Here is a 24956-nt window from a genome sequence, read left to right on the forward strand (position 1 = left end):
ATTATAACTACAAACTAATAAATAATAATAAATAAATAAATAATAAAATAACAAATAAAGTCTAATTGATATTCAGTAATTTTTTTTTACGTTGTCGGTCTACTGCTTAGTATAAAATATGAAACGTATAATATGTTTTCAAATATTATGTATAAAAAACAAATCGCTACTAAATCATGGCTATTTATCTCCCAATTAAAAATTCTATGGTTACATTATTTTCATATTTTATCTTGTCTTTTAAATTTTCAAGATTATTTAGCATGATTATGGCATATTGCCTAAATTTTATTGCTCTCAATTTCCAGGCAAGCAAGTATAATCAGGTAAGTCTGGTGTCTAGAGGTAATTTTATTGCAAAAGCGATAGTAAATTATTGCCTTCGCAAAATCCTTTTGTGAATGACTATTGCCAATTTCAATTTAGACAAAATTGAACTATTTCGTTATTGGAGACAATCAAAAGGCGATAAGAATTGTCATCGATATGAGAGTATTGCTCTTATGTTTTCATGTAGAATAATAATAATAATAAAGTATTTATTATTCATAATCTTTTGACACCTTATACTCTGACATTACATAGTTCAATACATAGTTCTATTCCTTTAATAATAATAATATAATATAATATGTAGATGGTACAATGCTATACATTATTGAGTCAGAGTGAACGTCTGTGTCCGTGCTAGTATAAACTGTGTTACAGACACAGGCGCCTTCCTCTTACAGTTCATTCACAATTCTCTGCACTATGTAAAGGTTTTGGTAAGTATCAAAACTTAATTTACCATAGGTACTTATCACTAATTATAATTTATAAAGAATATATAATAATGTTGATTATAACATGTATGTAAACTATTATATAATGTATATGTTCATTTATTAACAAATGCAGTTCAAAATATTTATAATGGCGCTTGTGTTAGTCCTTTACGGAGCATCGGGAGATTAAAGCTTGAAAGTGTTGCGACTGCGCGGATGGGATGTAGCGTAGCTGTGGTTCAGGCTCGTCAGTTGACGTCTCGTACCGGCGCTACTAGGTATTGTGAGCCGCGAATCTGAATACAAGCTGCGTAATGTTCCCTCACGCGTCGCGAGCTCAACTCCAGTAAACTGTGACTAAAGTGATTAACTCGAACATTTCAAGTGAACTTTGTTATGTAAATTAATTTAATATGTACGATTTTCTACAAAAGGCTGCACTTTCTGTAAAAGAAATTTGTAACCCAAGGAATACAAAGTTTCGGTATGTTTTAATGAGTTTTTCCCGTTCTTTACTCTCTCCGTTTTTTTAAATAACTTCATTGCTTTTGCAAACTTTACAAATAGTGTTTAATTTTTATTTGTATTATATATAAATCAATAATGTTGTTGTTACATGTCTACATAATTGATGGTTTTCTTTAAATACTCATATTTATTAATGTTATGCGAAAATAATGTACTTACTAACTGTGCTTTTTATGTTGAAGGAATAAATTTAATAAGGAAAAACAATATCGAAACATTTTTCTTTGCTTTATTATTAAACTGACATTTTTAATATTAAAAACAATGAAATGGATTGATAAATCAATGGTACGTATATAATTATGCATGAATATATACAGTGTATTTTGAGTGAACGAGGTATTTGATGATATAAGACATTTTTTCACGATAATAATATAATTGATCGGTTGGCTATGATCACCTGAAACACTCTTTCCTGTTTGGTTTTGGTTGGTGCTATGATCTTCTTAGAACTGATGATGAAGATCACACGCTTGTGATCTAATAATAATATATTCAATTATATATATATTTAGTAATAATATAGTGAATAATATAATCTCCTCATCATTTTGGGACTTCGAGGACCATTTATATAATTGAGGTACTTCAGCTACATCTATGATTACATTAAACAAGAAGCAGAAACTACTGGTAAATAAATATTTTTAATGCTATTACAAAATCCAACAAATATTTCAACGTAATATTGAAAAAATATTTATTCCTTAAAATATGTATGTACATATCTACAAACACAGCAAAATAAACTCCACATTCATTTTGAGTTACGACTAAGCGTAGACTTTCGCTTAAGAGAACCATTTTGTATGTTGAAAAATAGCGAGGCGAGTGAAATAATGCTAACAATAAAGAAGAGACTTTTTGAGCGAGTCTCAGTTAAATTCTAAAATAAAATGTGTATGTTTCCTTAAGAGGATTGTAAAGTTAATTTCTGTAATTCGTCGAAAAAGACTTATATCAATTTAAGAAAGAAATTTGTAGACGTCAATTATCTGACTTGTTCAAAATGTTTCACTAAATTATCTTTCTTTCACGAAAAAAAAACTTTGATATCATTGTTTGACTAACAAAAGACTCAAAATAGAAAAAAGTTGCGACGGACGCAGGTTTTGACAGTGACTTATGTCCCGTCCGCCCTTTCGTTGCCTTCTTGCATTTGTCGCTAGATACTCATCCTCTTAAAATGTTGCTGAAATTTATTTTAACTGGCTATTCTGCTTTTAGGACGCTGGAAATTAAACACGCTTAAGATTTTTCTTTCGTCTTGTTATTTAAATTATATCGGAATAAATGAACCGCTGTATAAATAAATATGATAAATGTACAAGCAAAGTCAAGATTGAAAAAGGGTTGCCTTTAAGGTGAAAGAACCACCAGTGTCATGAAAGAATACATCTTAAGATAGAGCCTTTTATAAGTTATTATAAAGTCATAAAAAAATCGTGCCAAGTAAAAATAGGCACTGTGTTTCCGTAGGATATTTCTGAGACTATAACGTTTCATCCCATATATCCAGTTGATTTTCACCCACAGTTACCTTAAACCTAAATCAACAAATGTTCACTATTTTGGAGGTCTGGTTACATTATTATCAATTCTAACAAAATAATTTACTTCAGTCAACTTTTAATAAGTGTACTTATTAAATGTATACCCCAGATTAATAAAACCTATTTGAGCAATCGAAATTTTATTAAAACAATGGTTCAAAATTTTAGTTTACAACTGTTGATATGTGATTAAAAAGTAAGTAGTAAGTGGTAATTACAGTTATATTATAAAGCACAGGCAGTGTCTCAGTTATTAATGTTTTGCCTATAAACTCTACCGAATCACCGTCTAATTTATAGCTCATACTAAGTTAAAAATTAAAGTCCTCAACTATGGGTATATATCTCAAAATCCAAAAATTATCTCGAATCGCTTCATCCATAATAAAGAATCTACCAACTATCAATTTACTAATCTTCTTTTTTTCTCACACTTTAAATTAAATATCTTGTTGTAAATATCTAAACTGAACTGAAATTTAATTGTTTTTTTTTTTTGTAATTTTATCAATCATTTAAATGGTTATTTCTTTTCTTCACTATATAACAACATATGCTGTGTCGGACTATTCTGTAAATACTTGGAGAATCTACAAAGATTATATACAAAGTTTTCTTGTATCTTTTATAGTTTTGACAGCGTTGGCTTCGAAAGCCCCGGGACCAACAGTATTCTCTTCGACTACGTTGACATAAGCTTTGTTTATAAAATACAACATATAGATTAACGTTAAATGTCCCTGCCCATCTTGAAACTGTAAACTAACATAAAGTTTCATATCAAACAGATTAAAGTCTGATAAAATAAATCAAACTATATAATATTGGAACGATGGACTTCTCCTAATTTAACTGCTTCGTTGCTCTATTGAACTAACAAACCAATTGCTAACCAGCAAATGGTTTGAATTCGGGGTCCATTAAGACCAATGAGTTTTTCTGTTTTAAAATTCTCATTAACATGGATTTGGAAAATTTGCGATTTTATACTTCTTTTCCTTGTAAAGTACGTACAGCCATTTGTCCTTCGCATGATCTCTAGTCATTTTAGATAGCCATCCCATCGGTCTATGATAACGTGGGAATAGACAGTTTATCTGGGTTGCGAAGAGACTGCATTATAATATACGCATTTCATTAATCTTTGGCAGCCATTATCAGACTGATGTAAATGCTAATGTACCCACATTAGCTGAAATTTGTGTAAGGAGGAAGTACACCATATCATGATGAATACAGTGTAATTTTATAATTGTAACATGTATTATTTACAATAACATATAAATTTTGAAAAGTCGAGAAAGTTGTTTTAGAAATTTCGATAGATATAATCAAATGATTTCGATGATAATATATTTAATACATTTAGGAAAAAAATCTCCCCCACTTGCAAATGTAAACCTAAAGTTTGAATTGTGATCCGGCCTGGAACAGTCAGCAAAAAGAGAACGAATTCTTTACTTACGTATTTCTTTTCTTCACGCTATAAAAAATCTTACACAATGTCGGATTCGTATACGTATGTATTTCATAAGCAAATACAGTACAGCATACGTAGTGACGTAACATTTATCGTATCACATTTTCATAAAACGCCCGTAGCTATCATTTATCAGGTGTTGTATTCCGTAGAGAGAAAACATTTTACAAAACATTTATTTGGTGCGCTCGCAGAGATTTACATTTGGACGACACACATTAATCGCGTACTTAATCCCCAAAGTAAAATTTCCCAATAGTTTTATATAAATATAACTTATAGAATAAGTTGATTCTGTTTATTGAGGCCAAGACCGTATCTTATAATTACGAGGGTTCGCAGTAACTTTTATAGTAATATAATTTAAGCTATTTGCTTTGAGGAGAAACGGCGCATTCATTTTTATTGCTAGGAAAAACTTAAAAGGAAATACGACTTTATATTACATCGTATAGCGTAAACTGACATAAGAACTGGCCGTCTTTTGCAAATGCATAATATAATTTTTAATTTATGACCACTATAAATGCATATGTTCTAAATATATATTTTTTAATTAAAAAGTATAATTTAAAAAAATAAAATAATGAGTACGTTTATTTTTTAATAACTTTGTTTGTTTAATAAAAAGGTGAATATTAAATTGTTCTTGGTATTATTTTTTTTTGTAGTAATATTTGACCCAGATATTTGAGTTTACTCATTAAAAAGCTGTTTAATTTTTATTTGCATTTAGTAATAACTTTTCAATAAATAGTTTGTAACATTTAGCAAAAAGTTATAGGAAATTACGTCCACTTTTGGCCCTAGGGAAAAATGTGCAAAACCGGTAATGGAATTTAAAACGGCTTTGGATACCGGATAACGGGAGTGCGCCAGCAACGGCCGTCGGGCGGTCACTCGGACATGATATACGCGAATTTTTATAGGTTTTTAACTATGCGTTAAATAAATTCTGCTGAAAACAGTAAAATATAGGAGGACCTTTCTTTTATACCCTTTATAGTCTCGCTATGCTGGTTATGTCATAATTTATCTGTATTTATAGGTGCTGTAATATGCAAAACAATTATAAAGACAGTGCGTACGTTCTTACCCTTTCAATATTATTAAGGTACACAGCTTTTAAATATCCCATTGTTGGGCTCAGGCTTTTCTTTCTTTTGAATTGGAGTTTATTCCACAATGCTTTGGGATAAAAACACACGTGGCAAATTCGTATTTAACAAATTAAGAACATGTCAATTCAGAAGTGTGCTTGTCTAAATTTAGTTCTAAAAACTATGCCATCTAGGCTCTATATTGTAATCATGTTTTTGTTGATTTTCCTAGATCATATTTGAAAGTACTTAGCGACATGATGATCAGTATATCTTTGTAACATATGATTTGAAACAAACTGTTAATTTATATTATATATATTATAATATTTAATATTAGGTATTAAATGTATGATATTACCTAATATAACAATAGGTTAATATGTATTATTAGTACAATTAAATATATAAATATATTAACCGATAAAAGAAAATTATTCTGGTAATGGTAATGGACGTTGAATAATTAACAAATTTAAGCTGTCGCCGATATTAATTTGTTAATATACGTAATAAAATACTGACAATAAATTTTACACCAATTTAACATGTCATATGCATAAAGCTCTCAGTGATCTATGCTTTCATATACAACGATAATTTAGTTGAATAACTTGTTACATGCTACAGGATCAGATATGAGTATATTGACTAAGGATGAGTTTATGTTAGATATGGAATAGGCTGTCAATAATAATTTACGTGTTTGATAAAATGATATAAAGCTTACAATTTAATTGTCGCTGTTATACAGGGTCATTGGTAATTCGACGTAAATGGGAATTATGAATATTATAAAAATAGGTTTAGGTTGTAATTTAACGGAGATAGAAATCAGCAAAGTGCGAGTCGAAACCGATAAAATATTATTCATATATACAAATATATATCATAAATATTATCCATATCAGATCCGAAATTACATATCTATACGCCTACTTACGCTAAAAAAAACCGTCAAGTTGTTTAGGAATAGTAAGCCAAGATACTGACTCTCGCAGATAGCTACATTTTTGTGGCATTTATACATATAAAAAATGTATATAGTTTTTACACTTTGTTATTCCTCTACTGCTGGGAGAGTCCACTTACGCTTGAGGAGATGCAGTTTAAGAGGAGAGATTTAGTGGACTTAAATACTCAGAATACGTCAGAATTATTTCCACGATATTTTCATTCTTCGCCGATAAATTAAGCCTAGTTAAACTCAGTGCTTGGTCAAATTTGAAACCGCGGCCTTAGTTAAGCTCCAATTGTTCCATCAAATCTCGGTTTTGGAATTTAAAAATACTTAATTACATACTTAATTCAAGTAAGAGATTATCTAAATTTACCATAGTCGTTTTACTTATATTTATTAGTATTATGGAAGTAGGAATTTAGTGTAGTGTCTTACAAGAATCGTGTTTTTTGAATTGTCATTTTAAAAGTTTGAAGTAAGTGTCACTGTTATAGATAGAGTACATATCACCGTAGAATTATAAATACCGTTAGATTGTAATCTATCTCGCGAGATTATAAACTGCAGAAATATTATGAACGGTGATTTAACTCAAAATAAAACGTCAAAAATTTCGATAGTTTATAATATTTTGGTTAGGTTAGGTTAGTTTTATATATATGTTAAATTGTAAGCAGTATGTTACGAATCGCGAGATAGATAATAATATAACAGTATTTACGATTTTACGGTGACATACATATTCTATCGAAATGAACCGCCTATATAATTTATAAACTCAGTATTTTTTAATATGTATAAAATAATACTGACTTTATACAAAAATAATTCTGTTATCTTTATGTTTTTAGAATCTATTTAAGTGAACTAATATTGCCTTTCTGTAAAAAAAATAACCTAATGGCAATTTTAACGGAGTAAGAATAACATAGGCTACAAAAAAAACAGAATGTAATACGAAAAACAGCGCGTGTTAAATTTTCGTACAATTTTATTAATGGTTTTATTTTTCATATGAAGCGTATGGGAATAAACAAACGGGTTTATTTATTAGTTTAGTTAACGTGATATATTCTAACATATCTACGATAAATGTCTTTAATTTCTTTAGAGATTGTTTTTCATATTTTTGTTTAATAGGTAGTAAGTAGACATTGGCGCTATAAAATATATGAACCATTCCTTACTTTTCCGATACGCTATCAACCTTATGAATTAAGAATTGTCGTCTCTTGTGACTGCTATTACATTAGCTCACTCACCATTCAAACCGCAACATCACAGTACCAAGTATAAGTAGAATACGTGAGGTACCTACCCAGACGGACTTGCATAAAGCCCCAACACTTAGAAGGGGTTCTCTACTTGTACCCTATACTTGGTGGTAGGTGAACTATAATAATTACGCTCTGCCGTCGAGAGGCTTTAAAGACAACGATGACAATAAAATTTGCAATGCTAGGGAGGAAAAATGAGCGCTTTCCCTTTATTTTCATATTTCATGTTTCATAAATAACTTTTTCTTAGAAATTTAATATGCTGTTGAGGATTATAATTTTTTGTTTTACGCTTTATTAAAGATTGTTTCAAGCCTTTTTAAAGTTTTCAAAGTAAAAACGGAAGCTTTTTAAGGGTGTTATCTGACGTTATCATAAAATAGGTTGTATTTTTAATAATTATGAGTCTACAAATATTAAATCTTAAATATTTTTGCTGAATAAATTAAATAAAGTAAAAAAGATAATTCAGAGTGTCAGACTCAGACTAACTATAAAGATAAATCGGATGATATGTAATATTGTTTGAAATTTGAAACTAATCGATGGTCTAATATTTTATAGTATTTGAATGACCCACATAGGACACAGGCTTCCTCTTCTCTCGAGGAGAAGATTTTGAGCTACACAGATTCTATGCTGGTTGACGGAAACAGATGTGGATTTTCATAAAACTCGCCGGTGCTAGCCCGGACCCTAAAAACCTTAAACCCACAATCATCGGTTTAGATTCATGGGTTCTTGCCGCTGGGCCATCTCGGCTCTTGATAGAATCGACTCTACCAATATGCATATGTGTATATAAATCTTATTTTAATATCTATCGATTCTAGGTCCAAAATTCATATAACCCTAAATTTAATATATTTATATCAAAACAATATTTTACTTAAGTAGTTCATTTAAATATTATAATTTGTTTAGCAACGTAACAAATGTTATTTAATCAAGAATAAACAGGACAGAACAATGAATACCGTCAGAGTCTCTCAATTAGTTATTGTTAATGATAAAATCCAACAAGTCCGCGTTCTATTCTTAATGAAGTTGTAATAATGCTCTCCGCTGTTCACTATGGTTCATATTCCGTTGAAGCTGATTTTCGCTGCTCGTATTAATATGACTAAAATACTGGAACGCTTTAAATTGCAGTTATGTATTTTGTTTTGCACAGCGCCATATTTGTGGAATTACATCCTACCTAGTGTCAGCTACGTATTTAAAATAAATAAAAAATGCTGATTATCCTGGAAAAAAATATACAAGATAATTTATTTGATTTTATTTATCATGCATATAAATAATAATAATTTAACAATTACAACTTAAAAAATAATCTAACAAATTAAAACTTTGTCTGAGCTCGATAAACAACTATTTGTATATCAGACATACCTAGGATTCAAAAATAATAGTTTTTTGTTTTTAGAAAATTAAGTACATTGATCTAAAATAAAAAATATAATTGATGATACAAAAAAAAAAAAACCTTAAAGTACATAAGTAGTCCAAAATTGAAACCGAACTGTGAGTGCAATTAAAGTGATCGTGTGTGTGGGAATCTAATGTGGTAAACATAGCAAATTTCTGGTTTCATCATAATTATGTAACTTTGTGTATAAAAGTAAAAAGTATAACAACAGCCCCTAGTCGTCCCACTGTTGATCTAAGTCTGGCGTTAATTACACCACGCTGCTCCTTGGGTTTGTGGATACACATGTGGCAGAATTTAATTGAAATTTGACACATGCAGGTTTCCTCAAGATGTTTTCCTTCATCCAGCACGAGATGAATAATAAAAAATTAAGCCCATATAAATTCAGTAGTGCTTGCCTGGTTTTGAACCCGCAATCATTGGTTAAGTGTCATGTCAATCGTGCATCTTCTGACAGTTTACTTTTACTATGTTTATTATTTAAAAAATATTAATTTTATGGTTTAGATAAATTGATATTGTCATAAGAACCACTAATAAAAAGTGATTTTATTACTTATAGTTTTATTTAATCTCCACTGACTAAGCGACTTAGCTCTTTTTTAATTCATTTTTTATTTTGATTTCTCACGACTATTTCAGTAACAATAACTTATTATATATATTGCTTTACACAGGTATAAAATTTATTATAGTTTTGTTTCCCTATGTTTTATATACAACCCAGGCCGTAGTCTATCTTATATTTTACAAAATATTCTGTTACAAGGAGGCTTCCTTGTCACAATTAATTTTAAAATAAGAACCTAAACAAAACCCGTTCGCCGAGTTAATTTAAGATGTTAAACATTTTATTGGATTTTAATAATGTGTAGTTAGTGATGATCAGTTCTTTGATTCGTGGATTTATTTAATTGGTTTTTTTTTTAATAATATTTGTCGAAAGGCGAAAATGTGAGCTATAAATTAAAATGTAATTTCACTTTAGTGTTCCTTAATCTCAAAACAGTGCTCCGATATGGAGTAAAAACTGGGCTAACGTAAGTTCAGGAAGTCCGTCTTTCAGCGAGTGTACGTGCAGAGGTTTTATTTTGTTCAGGGTATTGTTACAAGAATACAGAGCGAGAGTCGCGAGTCTTGAATGCTAATCAAGCGAAGAGGTCGCCCGGACGGTGGCCATCAGTAATTCGAGTCTGCGATGTCTCTCTGGAATTATTTTAGCGTTTCCAGTAACATTATTAGCCTCTTTACAGGTTCAGACTGCTTCTTTTCAATTGTTCTTCTTTATTGGTGTTTTTAGTTCCAAAAATACATTCATACATCGTTCATCATACATACTTAAATCATTTGAATAAATTCAAATTTTTCTGGGAACTATATGCGCTTCAAATTTCAAAAATACAATGTCCAAAGATATTTTTATAACATTTAAAAACAATTGTTTACTCGACCACAATTACCTGATACTAAAGAAAATACCACCTTTAAAATGTATATCGTTAATGTAAAACCCCACTTGACAAATGAGGAAATACTTTTTTAATTTCCTTCGAAATATATGGCTAAATGTTCATTCAAACATATCTGATATAAAATTTTAAAAGTCCATAAACGTTAATTTGATAACATTTTATATTTTTTCTGCATGTTATTAAAACGAAAGTCATTTTGCTTAGTTTTAAATCTTTGTTTTACAAAATCATTTGACTGTAAGCTCTAAAATATATAATATTATTATAAGGAATTAGATTCAGATATACGAAAACTTCGTAAAAAACAATTCTATTAAGTAATTTCGACCACGACACGCAAGTATGCAAGACATTTAATAAATTAAAATTCCTTTTCCATGTACCATTCCAGTTTAATTCAAAGACTCTGTGACGCGTCTTTTCTATGTAGAATTTTCGCTTGGAAGATTTAAAATTTCTCAGTGAGATACGCGGTCTAATAAAATTAGGGGGATGTTTTAAAAGCTTTGCTGTGGATGAATTATAATGTAAAGGTCCTCATGCGGAACATTGTAACTAACTCGCTTGGAGGAATTGTGAGTGTACCAATGTACACTAACAAATAAGACCAATGTGCGCGTAAACACTGTCAAAGTTTATACTAACTTATACTAATACAACTTCAGTAGATGTAATACCCGTATATTTCCAGAGAGATACAGACACTCCTCGTTGATGTATGTAAATGTATATAAACACGTAAACATATGTAAGTTTATTCTATAAATACAGATTTATAAATCGTTTATGAGATCAAATATCAAATTGCCAGCCTAATTAGTTATCGCCAGTCAATTATTTTTATTCAGTCAATAATATTAATTCAATACTTATTTGACGAAGTGTATAAATATGTTAGTTAAATAGAAAAATAAAATAGTGTTTATTGATGTAATTCAAAATTGATCAATGACTGATCTTGGTCAAAACAATTAAAAATTGTGTGTGAATGAGAAATATCCCCAAGAGAGGTATCCCCAATATTTCTTTGTAAGGTGCGACTGGGTTCCTTTTTTAATATGAAGATTAGGAATTAATAAGTACTATTCAGTCAACATATTGGATGTGCATTAAATATTTAATAAAAAATTATAAACATACAAAGAAAGTTCATACACATTATGAAATTTTCCAAATTTCGAAATAAAAGATTGAATTCATTAGGCTATAAGTAATAGTAGGCTATAACCATACTACAGATGGAATACCTTATGATAATTTACTTTTCATATTACTCACACGATATGAATAAAGTCGAATCCGCTGAGAAGGGTAAACTTTTCAAAACAAATGCAGCGTAGAGAGAATCCGAGTATGATATCATTTCAAACTAACTTAATAAAAAGATTGCATGTGAAAGTATTTGGCGAAGTGAAGCTTTTGAAGTAAAGAAATTTCATTATTATGTTTGCTATTTCTAGCTCGCTCATATTGACTCTGAAAAAATATTTTAGTTAAACGGATAAATACTTTATTTGTTCGGCCGATTCGATCGATATGGTGTTTTATTCGCTAATTTTATCATTTTTGTGTTTTATTAATAAAGTTTTGAGGGCTAAATAAATTCTTATTTAATCAATTTTTTCAAACAAAAAATATAATAAAACAGGCCTTTTTGCAATAAATAGTAAGAAACATTTGTGTATCGGTAATAAGGAATATACGCCTATTTTGAAATAAGTACCCTGAGTGTATACATATTAAATCACACTACATACTCCATGCTTCTAATTGCCCCGTTGATTTAGTGACTGCATTATAAGGTTGCCAAATTAGTTCTAAAAATTAATATTATCTAAAAATTGGGTTCAAATAGTGGATCGTGCCAGCCATGCCATTTAGGTATAGAATTACTTTGTCGCGAAATTCTCAGTATTACACGACCTAGAAAGTTGGCAGCGTTACATTTCCGCTTTTGGGAAACCACGTTAAGTCGATTGTACTGCACCTGATCTCCCACCGGTCGTGTCGGCTCACCGTCTCATTCGATAATTAGAGTAGGGCAATTGAGGGTGCAACTGTGTCGCACGCACACATAAGTATATTTATTTCCTAGTTGAGCCCTTAATATTGGCCGACGTGGGTGAATTTTAGTCAAAATAACTTCACCAGCTTACTGTCTCGTTTGTTTTGATAGAGGTTATATCCTCTGTGCGTCGGTGACATTTACAATTTGTTCCGAAAATCATGGGAAGGCAGCAAAATCAAATAAATAAAAAATAATTATTATTTAAAACAAACATATATAAGTGTGGTTAATATTTAGCTTTTATACAAGATATAGTACTCCTAGAAATACTTTAGTCTGGTGTATTTAAGCATTTTAAATTTACTGTAGAGCTAATTCTTTGAGTCCCTTGACGACACTAAATGTTATAAGTTTTACTCACGATTTTACTAATCCATATTAATATTATAAATGCGAAAGTAACTCTGTCTGTCTGTCTGTCTCGCTTTCAAGTCAAAACTACTGGACCGATTTAAATAAAATTTGGTACACAAATAGTCTAGAGCCTGAGAAAGGACACAGGTTACTTTTTATTTGACAAAAAGTGCTGTAAAGGGTTGAAAAGGGGGATGAAAGGTGGTAAGTTGTTGAAAGTATTTTCATTTTTAGAGCTAGAAGCATAAAACTTATATTTTAGGCTGTACACTTATAAACTAACATATCATGACACCCACTAAGGAGCGAATTTTGGAAATTCTACCCCTAAAGGCGTGAAATAGGGGTTAAATGTTTGTATGGAAGTTCGTAATTTTTTTAATTTAGGAACATGAAACTTTATTTTTGGGATCCTGATTAAAAAGGAGTAGATACTAATTTAAGTGTTTCTGCATATTCTACCCCACGGGGGTGAAATAAGAGTTGAAAGTTTGTATAGAAGTCAGTCATTTTTTAAGATAGAAACATGAAACTTTATTTTTGCGATACTGATAAAAAAATGAGTATATACGTATTTAAGCGTTTCTAGATAATCTACCACTAAGGGGGTGAAATAAGGGTTGAAAGTTTTTTAGGAAGTCAGTCATTTTTTAAGCTAAAAATATGAAACTTTATTTTTGGCATACTGATTAAAAATAATTAATTACGTATTTAAGTGTTTCTAGATATTCTACATCTAAGGGGTTTAATAGGGGTTGACATTTCTTATATAGATTAGTCTGGAAGTCCGTCATTTTTGAAGTTAGAAGCATGAAACTCTATTTATAGGCTACTGATTAAAAATGAGTAGATACGTATTTAAGCGTTTCTTAATATTTTACGCCTAAGGGGAGAATTAGAGGTTGACATTTCGTATACAGGTTAGTCTGGAAGTCCGTCATTTTGAAGTTAGAAGCTCGAAATTTTATTTTTGGGCTACCGAATAAAAATGAGTTGATTCTCATTTAAGCGTTTCTGGATATTCTAACCTAAGGGCTGAAATACACACCAATGTGGTATACAAAGAGGTCTTACATTAACGTAATATTTTAAGTTTATTTGTAAATATATGCATATTCTACGCGAGCGAAGCCGCGGGTAACATCTAGTACGGAATAATTTTGTTATGAGTCGTCATAGTGGTTATAAGTAATGCTCTTACTATTATAGACTGTTTGTGTATTGTAATGTTTTGTAACAGTATTGTTCAACATATATGCGTATTTTTAAAAGTATTATAAATTTCAGTTCTTAAGTCCATGACGTTAATCTTTTCTTTTACTAGGTAGAGGGCTTACAGGTTATGCACATTGATGACTGGTAGCGCGTTTCTGCAAAAAAAATAAGAAGCGTTGGCCAAAATATTGTCATGTCTTACTGTTCAGATGCAATATAATTTAAATTAGTATATTTGAGCGAATTTTATTAGTAATAAAATAAAAGGACAATATATGTACATGTTACCGATCGAAGTTAACTTATGGATATATACAAAATAAGTCTAGGCAAATGTTTGATTGTAAACTATTGCTAGAAGAGACCGCAAAACTAAAATCATAAATTACAAAACGGGTTAACTTGTTCAACCAAACTTTGTTTAGCTTACTAATCCCTCTGTCTAGATATTTATATAACATAAGGATTCTTTCGTGATTACGTCTGCTTGCGAAATCCTCAAATCTATCGAAATTTATTTTTAATTGACCATGTATTTATTATCAGTGGTACGAACTATTACAATCCTATCGAGAATTGTTTTATTCTCAAGATCACTGGTGAACAATTATTGTAATTGGAACAATTACATTTTATGAGTCACGGAATTTCCTACAACATGGCTATTGAGAGATAGACAGTTATTAAGACTTATATATATATAGACATAATAAGGATTTATTGATCAAATTTTAGTGGAGCAGGTAGTATACCTGTTCCACTAAAATTTCTATTTAAGATTAATTTAAGACCTTTCTATGCGTAGGCGAGGAGGCTTTTGCTTAGCCATGGAACTAGCTTTTTATTGTGATATAAATTACACGAAGTAAATATTTGAGGCCGTAATGCTTTAAAGCAGTATGATTTATTATATTCAATTTTTCCGGATCCATTCAATTTATGATACTGGATATAGATTTTGTGGTTGTATATCCTTTCAAAATATAACTTATTATGTCAGTTTAGTTGGTAAGAAAATTGTCCGTTTTATCACGATAGTGACCATGTAGGGTAATTAGGTAAGTGGAAATGATGCTTTGCTTTATTTTAGACCTAATGCGGTTTAAATAATACTGTTGATTTAGATTAGATCATCGCAATTCTATAAGGTCTTTTCTTAACTTAAGTAATGTTGCAACAAATTATCTATTGTGAGCAGATCTGGACTGAATAATGATCAAACTGTCTGCGATAGTTACTAAGAATAGATAGGTTTTATTTCGTGTACTATTTTTGTTACGGGACGTATTCCATGTCTAGAAACCGAGACTTTATTGATTATATTTGTTTTATTGTTGTTTTTCTAAGGTATTCGATATATTTTGTCGAGCCTGAAAGAAATACATACATTGTTTGGCCTGACTGATCACCACGTCAGTTTTAGTATTAAAAATAAAAATTCTGAAAAGCTAGTGTAACTTCAGAAAGAAGGCATATATTAGCTTAGTTTCCATGGTTGGTTTTGGCTATGAAAGGGCTGGTTAATATTTCTTAAAGGGCCAATGTCTGTATCTATAAACACATATCATTAGGTCTCAACTTGCCAGCTCATCTACCTATTATAAATTAATTTGAAAAATAATTCGTCCCAATATTCATCAATGCAAATTTTAACTGTTTCTAAAAAAAATATTTGATAATTGTGCAGTCTTTTTAAATAAATCAGTCAGACCTGAGAAGAACCGGCGAATTTAATTAAGTGGATAATATGTGTTTTTTTTTTAACTTTATGCTTGGTTTACACCAAAATGGTAAAATATTTTACCGAAATGGCCATAATCGATTAATTCCCTATATATGTTATAACTAAAACATATATGTTGTCCTTTTTAAAGGAATCGTAACACACTCATACGTTTTCGTTGCGAGCGACCTAGATCCTTAAGGAGATTTACAAAAAGGATTAAAGAAGGGGGCGAAAACAAAAGGTTCAGCGGGATAAAAGTGCACTTGTAGTTTGACTGAAACAAAGCTCGGATAAGATTACACGGATTAGTATGAAAATTATTCAGCATCGTAGTACCCTAGAAATAAAGTTAAATCTACAGTTACATAAATCTTTCATTAATTACAGCTGCGGAGCAATTCAAGTTTGTTTAGTCCAATTTTCTTGACAAGAACAAGAAAGTTAGAATCAAGTTAATGTAAATGTGTCTCATACTCGTAATTGCGTGTCATTTCTACCGGTGCTCCATTACACTAAGAGGAAAATAAAAAGACTAGCTCGAGAAAAGACCCCGTAGTAAGTCTTGCTAGACAGCAAAGTAGTTATTTTATAGACTTGCCACAACCATGCAGACGGCACATAAATAAAGAAAATTGCATACGTTTGTTAAATATATCTGTCTTTTAATATTAACTTATTCAACAGGGAAGCGTACACGAGGAGTTTACTGTCTGTAAAGTAATTGCTCTTATTTGTTTTGGGAACATCCTGTCAGTACTATTTAGGTACACTACTTATAGCTCGAATTTTCGAGAGACTAATAAATTAAACTTATACTAGAATGAAAGAAATATAAGAAAGAATAATTAGATATTCAAACTTGAATAAATGTATGATTCAAGTTTTTCTTTAATGTTAATTTTCTTTTAGTCAGGTTTTTAGATTATTATTTGGTTTGTTAGCTAAATTAAACTATAAGCAATAAAATTATTAGTAATAATACGAACATTATTTCTGGCTTATTTAGGCAAATATTTTAATATTAAAAACTGGTATCCATAAAACCAGATGTAGCCAAGCGGGCAATAAAGTATAAGAACAATAAAATAAATACATATTGACTAAAATTAAAGTCAAAGAGTAAGTAATACTTTATACAGCGTGTATAATGTTGAAGCATTAAACGTTAGCATCTTTGATGCTCTAATTCGAGCAATAAATTTTCGTTTGTGGTTGGTAAAAGGTTGCTACGGTTGATAACGCAAGTTTTGGTCAAATGTTAGTCCGGTGCCATTCCGCGTTGACACGGTTCGCTACTCTTATGATTGATTGTACACAGACAGGAACCGATTAAAGTTGTCCACTACACTGGATGCCGTAAAATTTTCTAAGATTAATTAGTCGAACGTAGTTTAATATAACAAATTGATATATGTAATGAACTCTGATCTAATCGAATGTTTGTAATTTAAACCTTTCTATATTTTTAACAGTAAACTAATGATATTATTATTACTAATATGGGCTGTTTTTTTTTTATTTATTTATGAATCCGTTTATAAGAATATTTAGATTAACTGTATTGTATTTCTTTAAAATTTAGTTGTATCAAAGCCGTAGGTTTAAAAATTTTGTTGAATTTTTATTTGAAAGAATCATAACATGAAATGTGGATTTACTTTGATTTTAAAATGTTACGACTATATTTTTCTACAATGATGTTAGATGAATTATGATGACATCAAAGTTAAAACCACGACTGATGTGCCAAAAACGTAAAATTAAAATTTTATATCCAGTATCACTACTCACATGGTATTATATAAGGACCAACGATGCCTCATACATTAAAAGGTTACGGTCGAATAAAGGATCACAAATATAAAGACAACAAAATATGATGAAAGATATATCTAACACTCGTTTTTAACTAAATATGATAGCACTTTGTCCGAATAATAGAAATTAAATTTTGTAAATAAAATTGAAAGCAAACGTGGCATTGATAGAATTAATTTTCGCCGTCTGTCTGATTTCAATATTCTACTAAATAATCTATACCATAAACAACTTAAACTATTGAATTTGGAATACTGTTTCAAATATTCATGTTAAAATTTGTCAGCAATGGATTTCTGAAATGGTAATTAGTTAATGTAGCGAAACATTACATCGTTCAATGTATATGTTCCAACAATCTAATTCACCCACGCTAGCTTTAGTTAGCTATTTTCATATTAATTTATGACTACTCACCGGGAATAAAATAAAACAGTCAAATGTTTTTATAATAAAGTGTAAACATAAGCTCACCAGAATATTAACCGTATACCTTATGCCGTCGACAATTCTTATGATTAAATAACAGAAAATTAAATAATATAAATAAAATTATATATAAGACAAATAAAACGTAAAACTTTATTTTCAAACCAATTCCTCTTGCTGTTTTTTTTATTATCTTTATTTATTTATTGTTTGTTGTTTGAATTAATATTTAATATTTTTAAGTGTTATACTTTCCCAAGTCATCAGTCGTTAATTTGGTTGAATATTATGTAGTATTATATAGTTTAATCGCCTGTTGCTATTTAAGTAATTTGACCTAGGTTGTTAAAGTTTAAATTTTTCCAATCTAGGGTCTAAATTAGTTAGATAAACTTAAGTAAATTTTTGGTAAAATAATTTACGATTAACAACGAAGAGCGACTTTTCCTAGATAGTTTAATTTTACAAAACGTAATAGTTGGCGGTAATCGTTATAATTGGTTACTTAAATTATTTTAGAAACTAGAGTTTACAAGTTAAAGCGAATAATTTATATCCATATTTATATTAATTCAATGTGATTTTTAAAAGTTGTTTTACAGCCTGTTTGAAAAAACTATTTAGCGAGTATCATTCTTACTTACATACATAATTAACTTGCTGTTTCCATGCTAACCGATCATCCATAATAAGTCCTAGGTATGTTTGTTTACTAAATCTATATCGTGACACTTACAGGGCGAAATGTTATTATTATAGGTGTTATTTACGCTGTGCTTTTGGAGTAGGTTTTATCGAGTTTCTATCGTGACTATATATAGTTGTATATATTGACTAGGCAAGTGATGACCTAGGCGTAGTCTCCCATTCTATATGTTCAACCAATGTAAATTATTTTTGATTATTTATAGATAATTTAATAAATTGGAAGATCTGTGTTCGTGGGCCTACATAAACGAGTATTATAGCGCCATGATCCGCTCATGTCTACCGATCACTGAAGTGTTTAAGTCTTGTGTGCGGGATTGAGTATGAATATTGTCTTTACAGGATTTACATATCTTAATTCTAGTATGTGTTGTGATTCAACACAAAATACCCGTCACATGTTACGGTATTTATGTTTTATAGGGTTGTCTTGTTTCACTTTCACATTTGTGAATATAATATAATATTGACTGCCTTGTTGGTCTAGTTATAAGGCCGGAGGTCCTAAGGTATTGGATTCAAATCCCAGATCGGGCCGAAAAGTTTTTATAAATTCTCAATAACAGCGCGGAGTCTGGAAATTGGAAAAGCAAGTAAAGACGTTCCTGTGCCTAAATTATTTCTGGTCGTGGCGCATTTGCCGTGTTTACGCATACACTTGTGTATGTCCTGCATAGTCGGCTGGCCTCTTTTCAAATTAACCGCCGTGGCGGAAATCGGACAGGACGACATTATTTTCATTACCATTATCTTACTTTTGTAGAGTAATAGTTTTTTAAATAATACATGTACATAAAAAACACTAATCTGTATATGGTTTAAGGATTATACGTTTTTATTTTTTATTAGTAAGTTGAGTTGCATTATATCAGATTCCATGAGAGGCGCGTCTTTGTGTAGGTAGTCTACGTAGGTGCCAAGTGCTTACTAAATTATACCGTCAAATAGCAATACTTTGTTTCGAATCAAAAAGCGTAGACAGTCTAATAGCAGGCACAAAGGACTCCTTCCTTGGTCCTGAGGTTGGCAGCGCTTTGTCGGTGTAAGTGGTTTGTATTACTAAGAGTGCCAGATTCTATGGAAACTTTTAATCGTTAAGTTACCCTTTGACTTGTAAGCTCTTCTAAAATAGATAAAAATATAATGCATGTATATTGCTACATATGACTATGCTCTCGTGTCTATCGCTCCGACTGTCATAGCCATTTTTTTCGAAACGTGTCCTGGATGTATAGAGTGCGGCGATTCAATCAGGTATGTTTAGCGTAAATCGATAATTAATTTTTATATTGATAATTTCGTGCATATCTACGATAGACCCAATCGACACCTATCCTCAATTATAGATCGTTAAAAATCGATAATGATTTTAGGTCGATAGCTTTCACCACAATATACATGTTTGATAATCACAATGTTTATAAAAAAAGTTATATGAAAAGTAAATGATAAACCGTATTTGTTTAGTTTTATTTATTTCACCCGATCGAAGCTGGGTTTTCATCTAGTAGATTCATATTTTGATGGTGAAATATATAAAAGAAAAACAAAATTTTGTTATAAAAATTACAATATAATATATGTCGCCACGAATATTGTTTAGCTGATAAAGTTAATTTTATTATACTCTTAAAAATTATTGTAAATGTTAAAATGATTGTGTGGGTAAAATATGCCCGGTATTGATTTTATAAAAATTGATTAATCGTGTAATTACTATTAATTAGATAATGTTACTGCAGTTTGGTTTAAATTACTTTTAATTATTTTCATTTAAAATTATTAATTGTTTTATAAAAATAATTGTCAAAACCATTTTCTAATACAGTGATTTTACAACATCTGTTTGTTTAATAATGAAGTGTTTTTGTGGTTGATGTCCACCTCTGGTGGAGCGGGCGATTTAATAAAAGAGGGTTGATTTAAGTACGGGGAACACTTTGTTATCGACTTCGGAAGATAAAATATTGTAAGTAAAATCTATGTTGGTTAAATAAGAAAAAGCTGTGTTGATTAAATAAAACTAACTATTTTGAACTATTGCTTGTTTTTGTTAATACTCACCTTTTTATTTTTAAATCAAATAAATGCCGTCGATATCTTAAAGTTGCTTTTCAGTATAAACATAAAATTATTGTAACTATAGCAGAGCCGATGACCAGAACAAGGTCAGCGGTTCTGCGTATTTTTTTAAATAACTGTCTATCATAAATTCGATATATATATTATGTTGTTAATCGAAAGCTGCTAAGTTTAAATAACTTAAAGAATATCCGAAAATCCCAGAATTTTCTGCTCCTTATCTTTAAACTATTGAGCGTGAAATTTTGTTTGAAAGTTCGCACAACAGGGCTTCACTCAAAATTGAGAGGGTAACCTAAATGAAAATCTTTACTTTTTAATTTTACGGAAAACTTACAAAATATAGTTTTTCATTGCGGTGACGGACAACACTGTCAATTTGTCTAATAGTTATTTTAGTCAGTGACTTTTTAATTAAATTTCGTAAATTTATTTTAGTTTAGTTAGTATAGTTATTAAATGTTCAGAAGCATTTACAATTCAGTGTTGGTTAAGCGAGATTTTCGGGTCTATTTTTTTTAGTATAAATAAACTTATATTTAAAATTACTTGGGTCAAGATATGATATTATGTATTCTTCTAACAAAGTTATATATAACAAAATGATGAGTTTGATTTACTTCAAAGTTTCTTTCTTCATTATTAGATTATTAAAATATATATTTTTTTTATATTACACTTCGAGTGGCACTTGTAATTAATTTCTTAAATTGGTGAATAAAAACTTATATTTCATTTTCAAACGTATTAAATATACGTTTAACTATTGTTGTCTTTCATGGTACTTTTCTTCTATTCTGCATATACGACTCCGACTTGGGTTTCAGCGGTTTTAATGTTCTTTTAATCTGCACTTAAAATTACATATACGCTATATGTTGATATTAAATGGTATAAATCATTTTATTAAGTATTTATTATAGTAGTTTTATTAAGTATAAATCATCAATCAAATGGTAAAAATGATATAAATGTCATAAATTCAAAAATTAGTACAATTAAAAAAAAAAAGGCCGAGGACGAGGTAATAAAGTCGCCTGATCACCACTGTCCATAAACATTGACGGAATTAAAAATGTTAACCATTCTTTATATATCCAATGCGCCAACAACTTAAGGAATGTATGTTTTGTCCCTTGTGCCTGTAGTTACACTGTCTCACCAAATTATTTAAAAATATTTTAGTATTAATGTTATAATTATTTTTTAAGAGTAAAAATTTAAGGTGACATTACAATCTGAGGTGTCATCAGTGTTAAAAGATGGGCTAAGTGTGTCATCATAGAAACGACACACTTTTTGTTCATAACGTAAATACTAAGCTTCGTGTGCGCTTATTTATTTAATAATATTTCTTATGTTATATAGGCGTGGTTTAAAAGCGTGTGTCTCGGGCGAGCGATGTAATGGCACTTTGGGGAACAAGCCCCGGGAATCTCCATACACCGAACGTAAACATACTCTTGCAACTTTAAGTTCTCTGGCGTTCGGCTCTGGTATTGTTAAAGGGTTGTTTTATATTTTAAGAAGAGATGATGGTTTTAGTACGAATTGTTCAGACTGAAATTATCTGCGCCATCAATACAATTGCTATGGAAATTTGTTACCTATGTAAATGACATATGTCGTGTCCAATGAAAGTTTCATAAATTATACAATGAAAACTTTATATCCTTAATAATATATTTTCTTTTTATGTGGCTCTATTTTAAATGATCAAAGTATGACAAGAACCCGAGAGGATTACGAAACAATATTTACCGACAGTTCAAATGTCAATAGCGCTGTCTGGGACGTCTAATGAGCGACAGAGAAGGTTAAACAAAAACGTCGTCTCCATAATGTGTTCAGCTGGCCTTTGCATATTAGTACATTATAATTGCGAGCCTGGGTTATGAATATTGCCGCAATTGTTCATATATATAATATAAAATACTAGTACTAAAACTTTAGTACTAATAATGCAATATAACTTAGATTACCTTATTATTTCATTTATCTCTTTTTCTTTTCTCGAGCTGTCACCTCCACCAACAAGATCACAATTTAAAAACATTTTGACGACCAAAACCTCGATCCACTCCTCACCTCACCTCATCGAAACACGCTACGCCGCTTACAACCCTTTTCTGCTCACTTCATAATATAATCTTTACAATACGAGGTATAATTTCTAACGCATCAACTATTTTTGCTTTTTATTTTATTTCAGTCGCGTTTAATTTTTTTTATTATTACTTAAGTAATCCTGAATAAGTATAATAGTTTCGTAAATGCAAACTTAGTTCAAATAGATGTAAATACTTTTATTTTAACACAATAGGTTTAATCGGCACAATTATCCAAGTTGTACAATCAATCACCCTTCATTTTAAGATAACCCCGTTGAGCTCCCAGTCTGACAACAGTCTCCCTTTTTTTTTTTCGAACTTCTTTCTGTCACATCAAAATGTACGCGATCAACCAATAGGTCAGCTGAGCTCGATCGTGATTGGCTGCTTTTTCAACCAGCCAACCGCCATGCAACAGTGTTACCATCTCTAAATCAGATTAACATAAATAAAAATCATCACAATAGTTACCCGAACGAAGTAAGTTTTCGCGTATAAGAAATCTTGAATCGGGATTTTGTTCACGTTGTAATTCAATGAATTACTAGTTTAATAACGGTACCTAACTTGGGTAACACAATTACGTTACGAAATGACGCACGAACAATACAGGCACACATTTTATATATTTTTTTATTTTTTGTTCGGAAAATGTAGGTCAGAGGAGAAAGTTTTTCTAATCTTATTTCCTTTTAATATATTAAGTTCAAATTCCTTGTTGGTTAAATAAAATTTAGTAGGTTTTTCTGTCAATAAATTTATAGTACCGTCCTGGATTTAGGAATATACTCCCATGTCTGGGAAGGCTGTAGACCCGTTAGTTTCTAGATCCAATCATGTCAGATTACCTTCCGATTGACTATGAGAACTACGAAGAAGATTGACTAAATCATTATTATCTCTTTCATAGTTAGCGGGTCACGGTCGGGGTTGACGACTGAGGCCAATATTGGTCACGCGGTAATAATTTGACATGTCATTCCTTAAAAAAAAATAAGCTTAATAATATTTTTTTAGTTGACTAAATTTTCCATCTGTCAATTATTCCTTCAATAATACACATAATAGGTATATGTTACGCTGTCATCTGACATATTTATATGTGGATTCCTTAGAAATAATTACGTAAACTTTTCACCAATGACGATTTATTAATTTAATGGGCGTGAGTTCTGTACTGTTTTACAAATCAATTCCTTTTTCTTACAACAGTAATTTCCTTAGCAACCACAAATGTCAGAATAACGAATGCCATCAAATCGTTGGAAGCAAACCGCCAGGTACAATCAAATCAAGCACAGACCACACTCAGACGTTATTTCACACACCAGCGCCATCTATTAGGGACCCGACGATATACGATCCGCTGTTTCAACGAAATTTGTAAAGGCTATGTTTTAAAATAAAAGTAAAAAATTATGACTAGGATTTGATAATTGTTTAAATAATATTATGAACAAGAATGATTTAGTTATTAAAATTTGTTATCACCGTGATATAAAATACAGGATTTCACTAGGATACGTTCGCTCGAGATGAATTAATTATAGCGCGATCAATTAACACAAATTATTCGTGTTATATGATTAATAAAATTAATTATTATAATAAGTAAATAAAAATAACACACATAATACAGTTATTGGTAAAAGGTTTATGTACTATGATTGAATAATTTTCTTTTCAATTAAAAATTATGTTTAATTCTCTTATCATTGTCGACAGGTCTGCGTAAACGTCACATGGACGTCCGTAGGTGAGGGCGCAAGGCGGGCGTTGCGCCCAGCCTGCGCCCGCCCATGGCATCGACATTTTCCGTCAGGTGAGAACTTATATATTTTCTTTTATCAAAAAGTATATTGATACAAA

General features: G+C 30.4%; 1 protein-coding gene across 1 annotated transcript in view; it reads left to right on the forward strand.

Annotated features, from left to right (window-relative positions):
• Positions 1–1007: 1007 nt before the first annotated feature.
• The window catches only part of LOC113397405 (leucine-rich repeat-containing protein 4B), a 34158-nt gene continuing 10209 nt past the window's right edge, over positions 1008–24956 (forward strand). The window contains exons 1-2 of the mRNA XM_026635724.2: positions 1008–1251; positions 24813–24909. Coding sequence (XP_026491509.2) covers positions 24887–24909 — 23 coding nt within the window. The 5' untranslated portion in view covers positions 1008–1251; positions 24813–24886. The remainder of the gene's footprint in view (positions 1252–24812; positions 24910–24956) is intronic.

The sequence above is a fragment of the Vanessa tameamea genome, chromosome 3 (assembly GCF_037043105.1).
Source record: "Vanessa tameamea isolate UH-Manoa-2023 chromosome 3, ilVanTame1 primary haplotype, whole genome shotgun sequence".
In the NCBI taxonomy this organism is placed as follows: Eukaryota; Metazoa; Arthropoda; class Insecta; order Lepidoptera; family Nymphalidae; genus Vanessa; species Vanessa tameamea.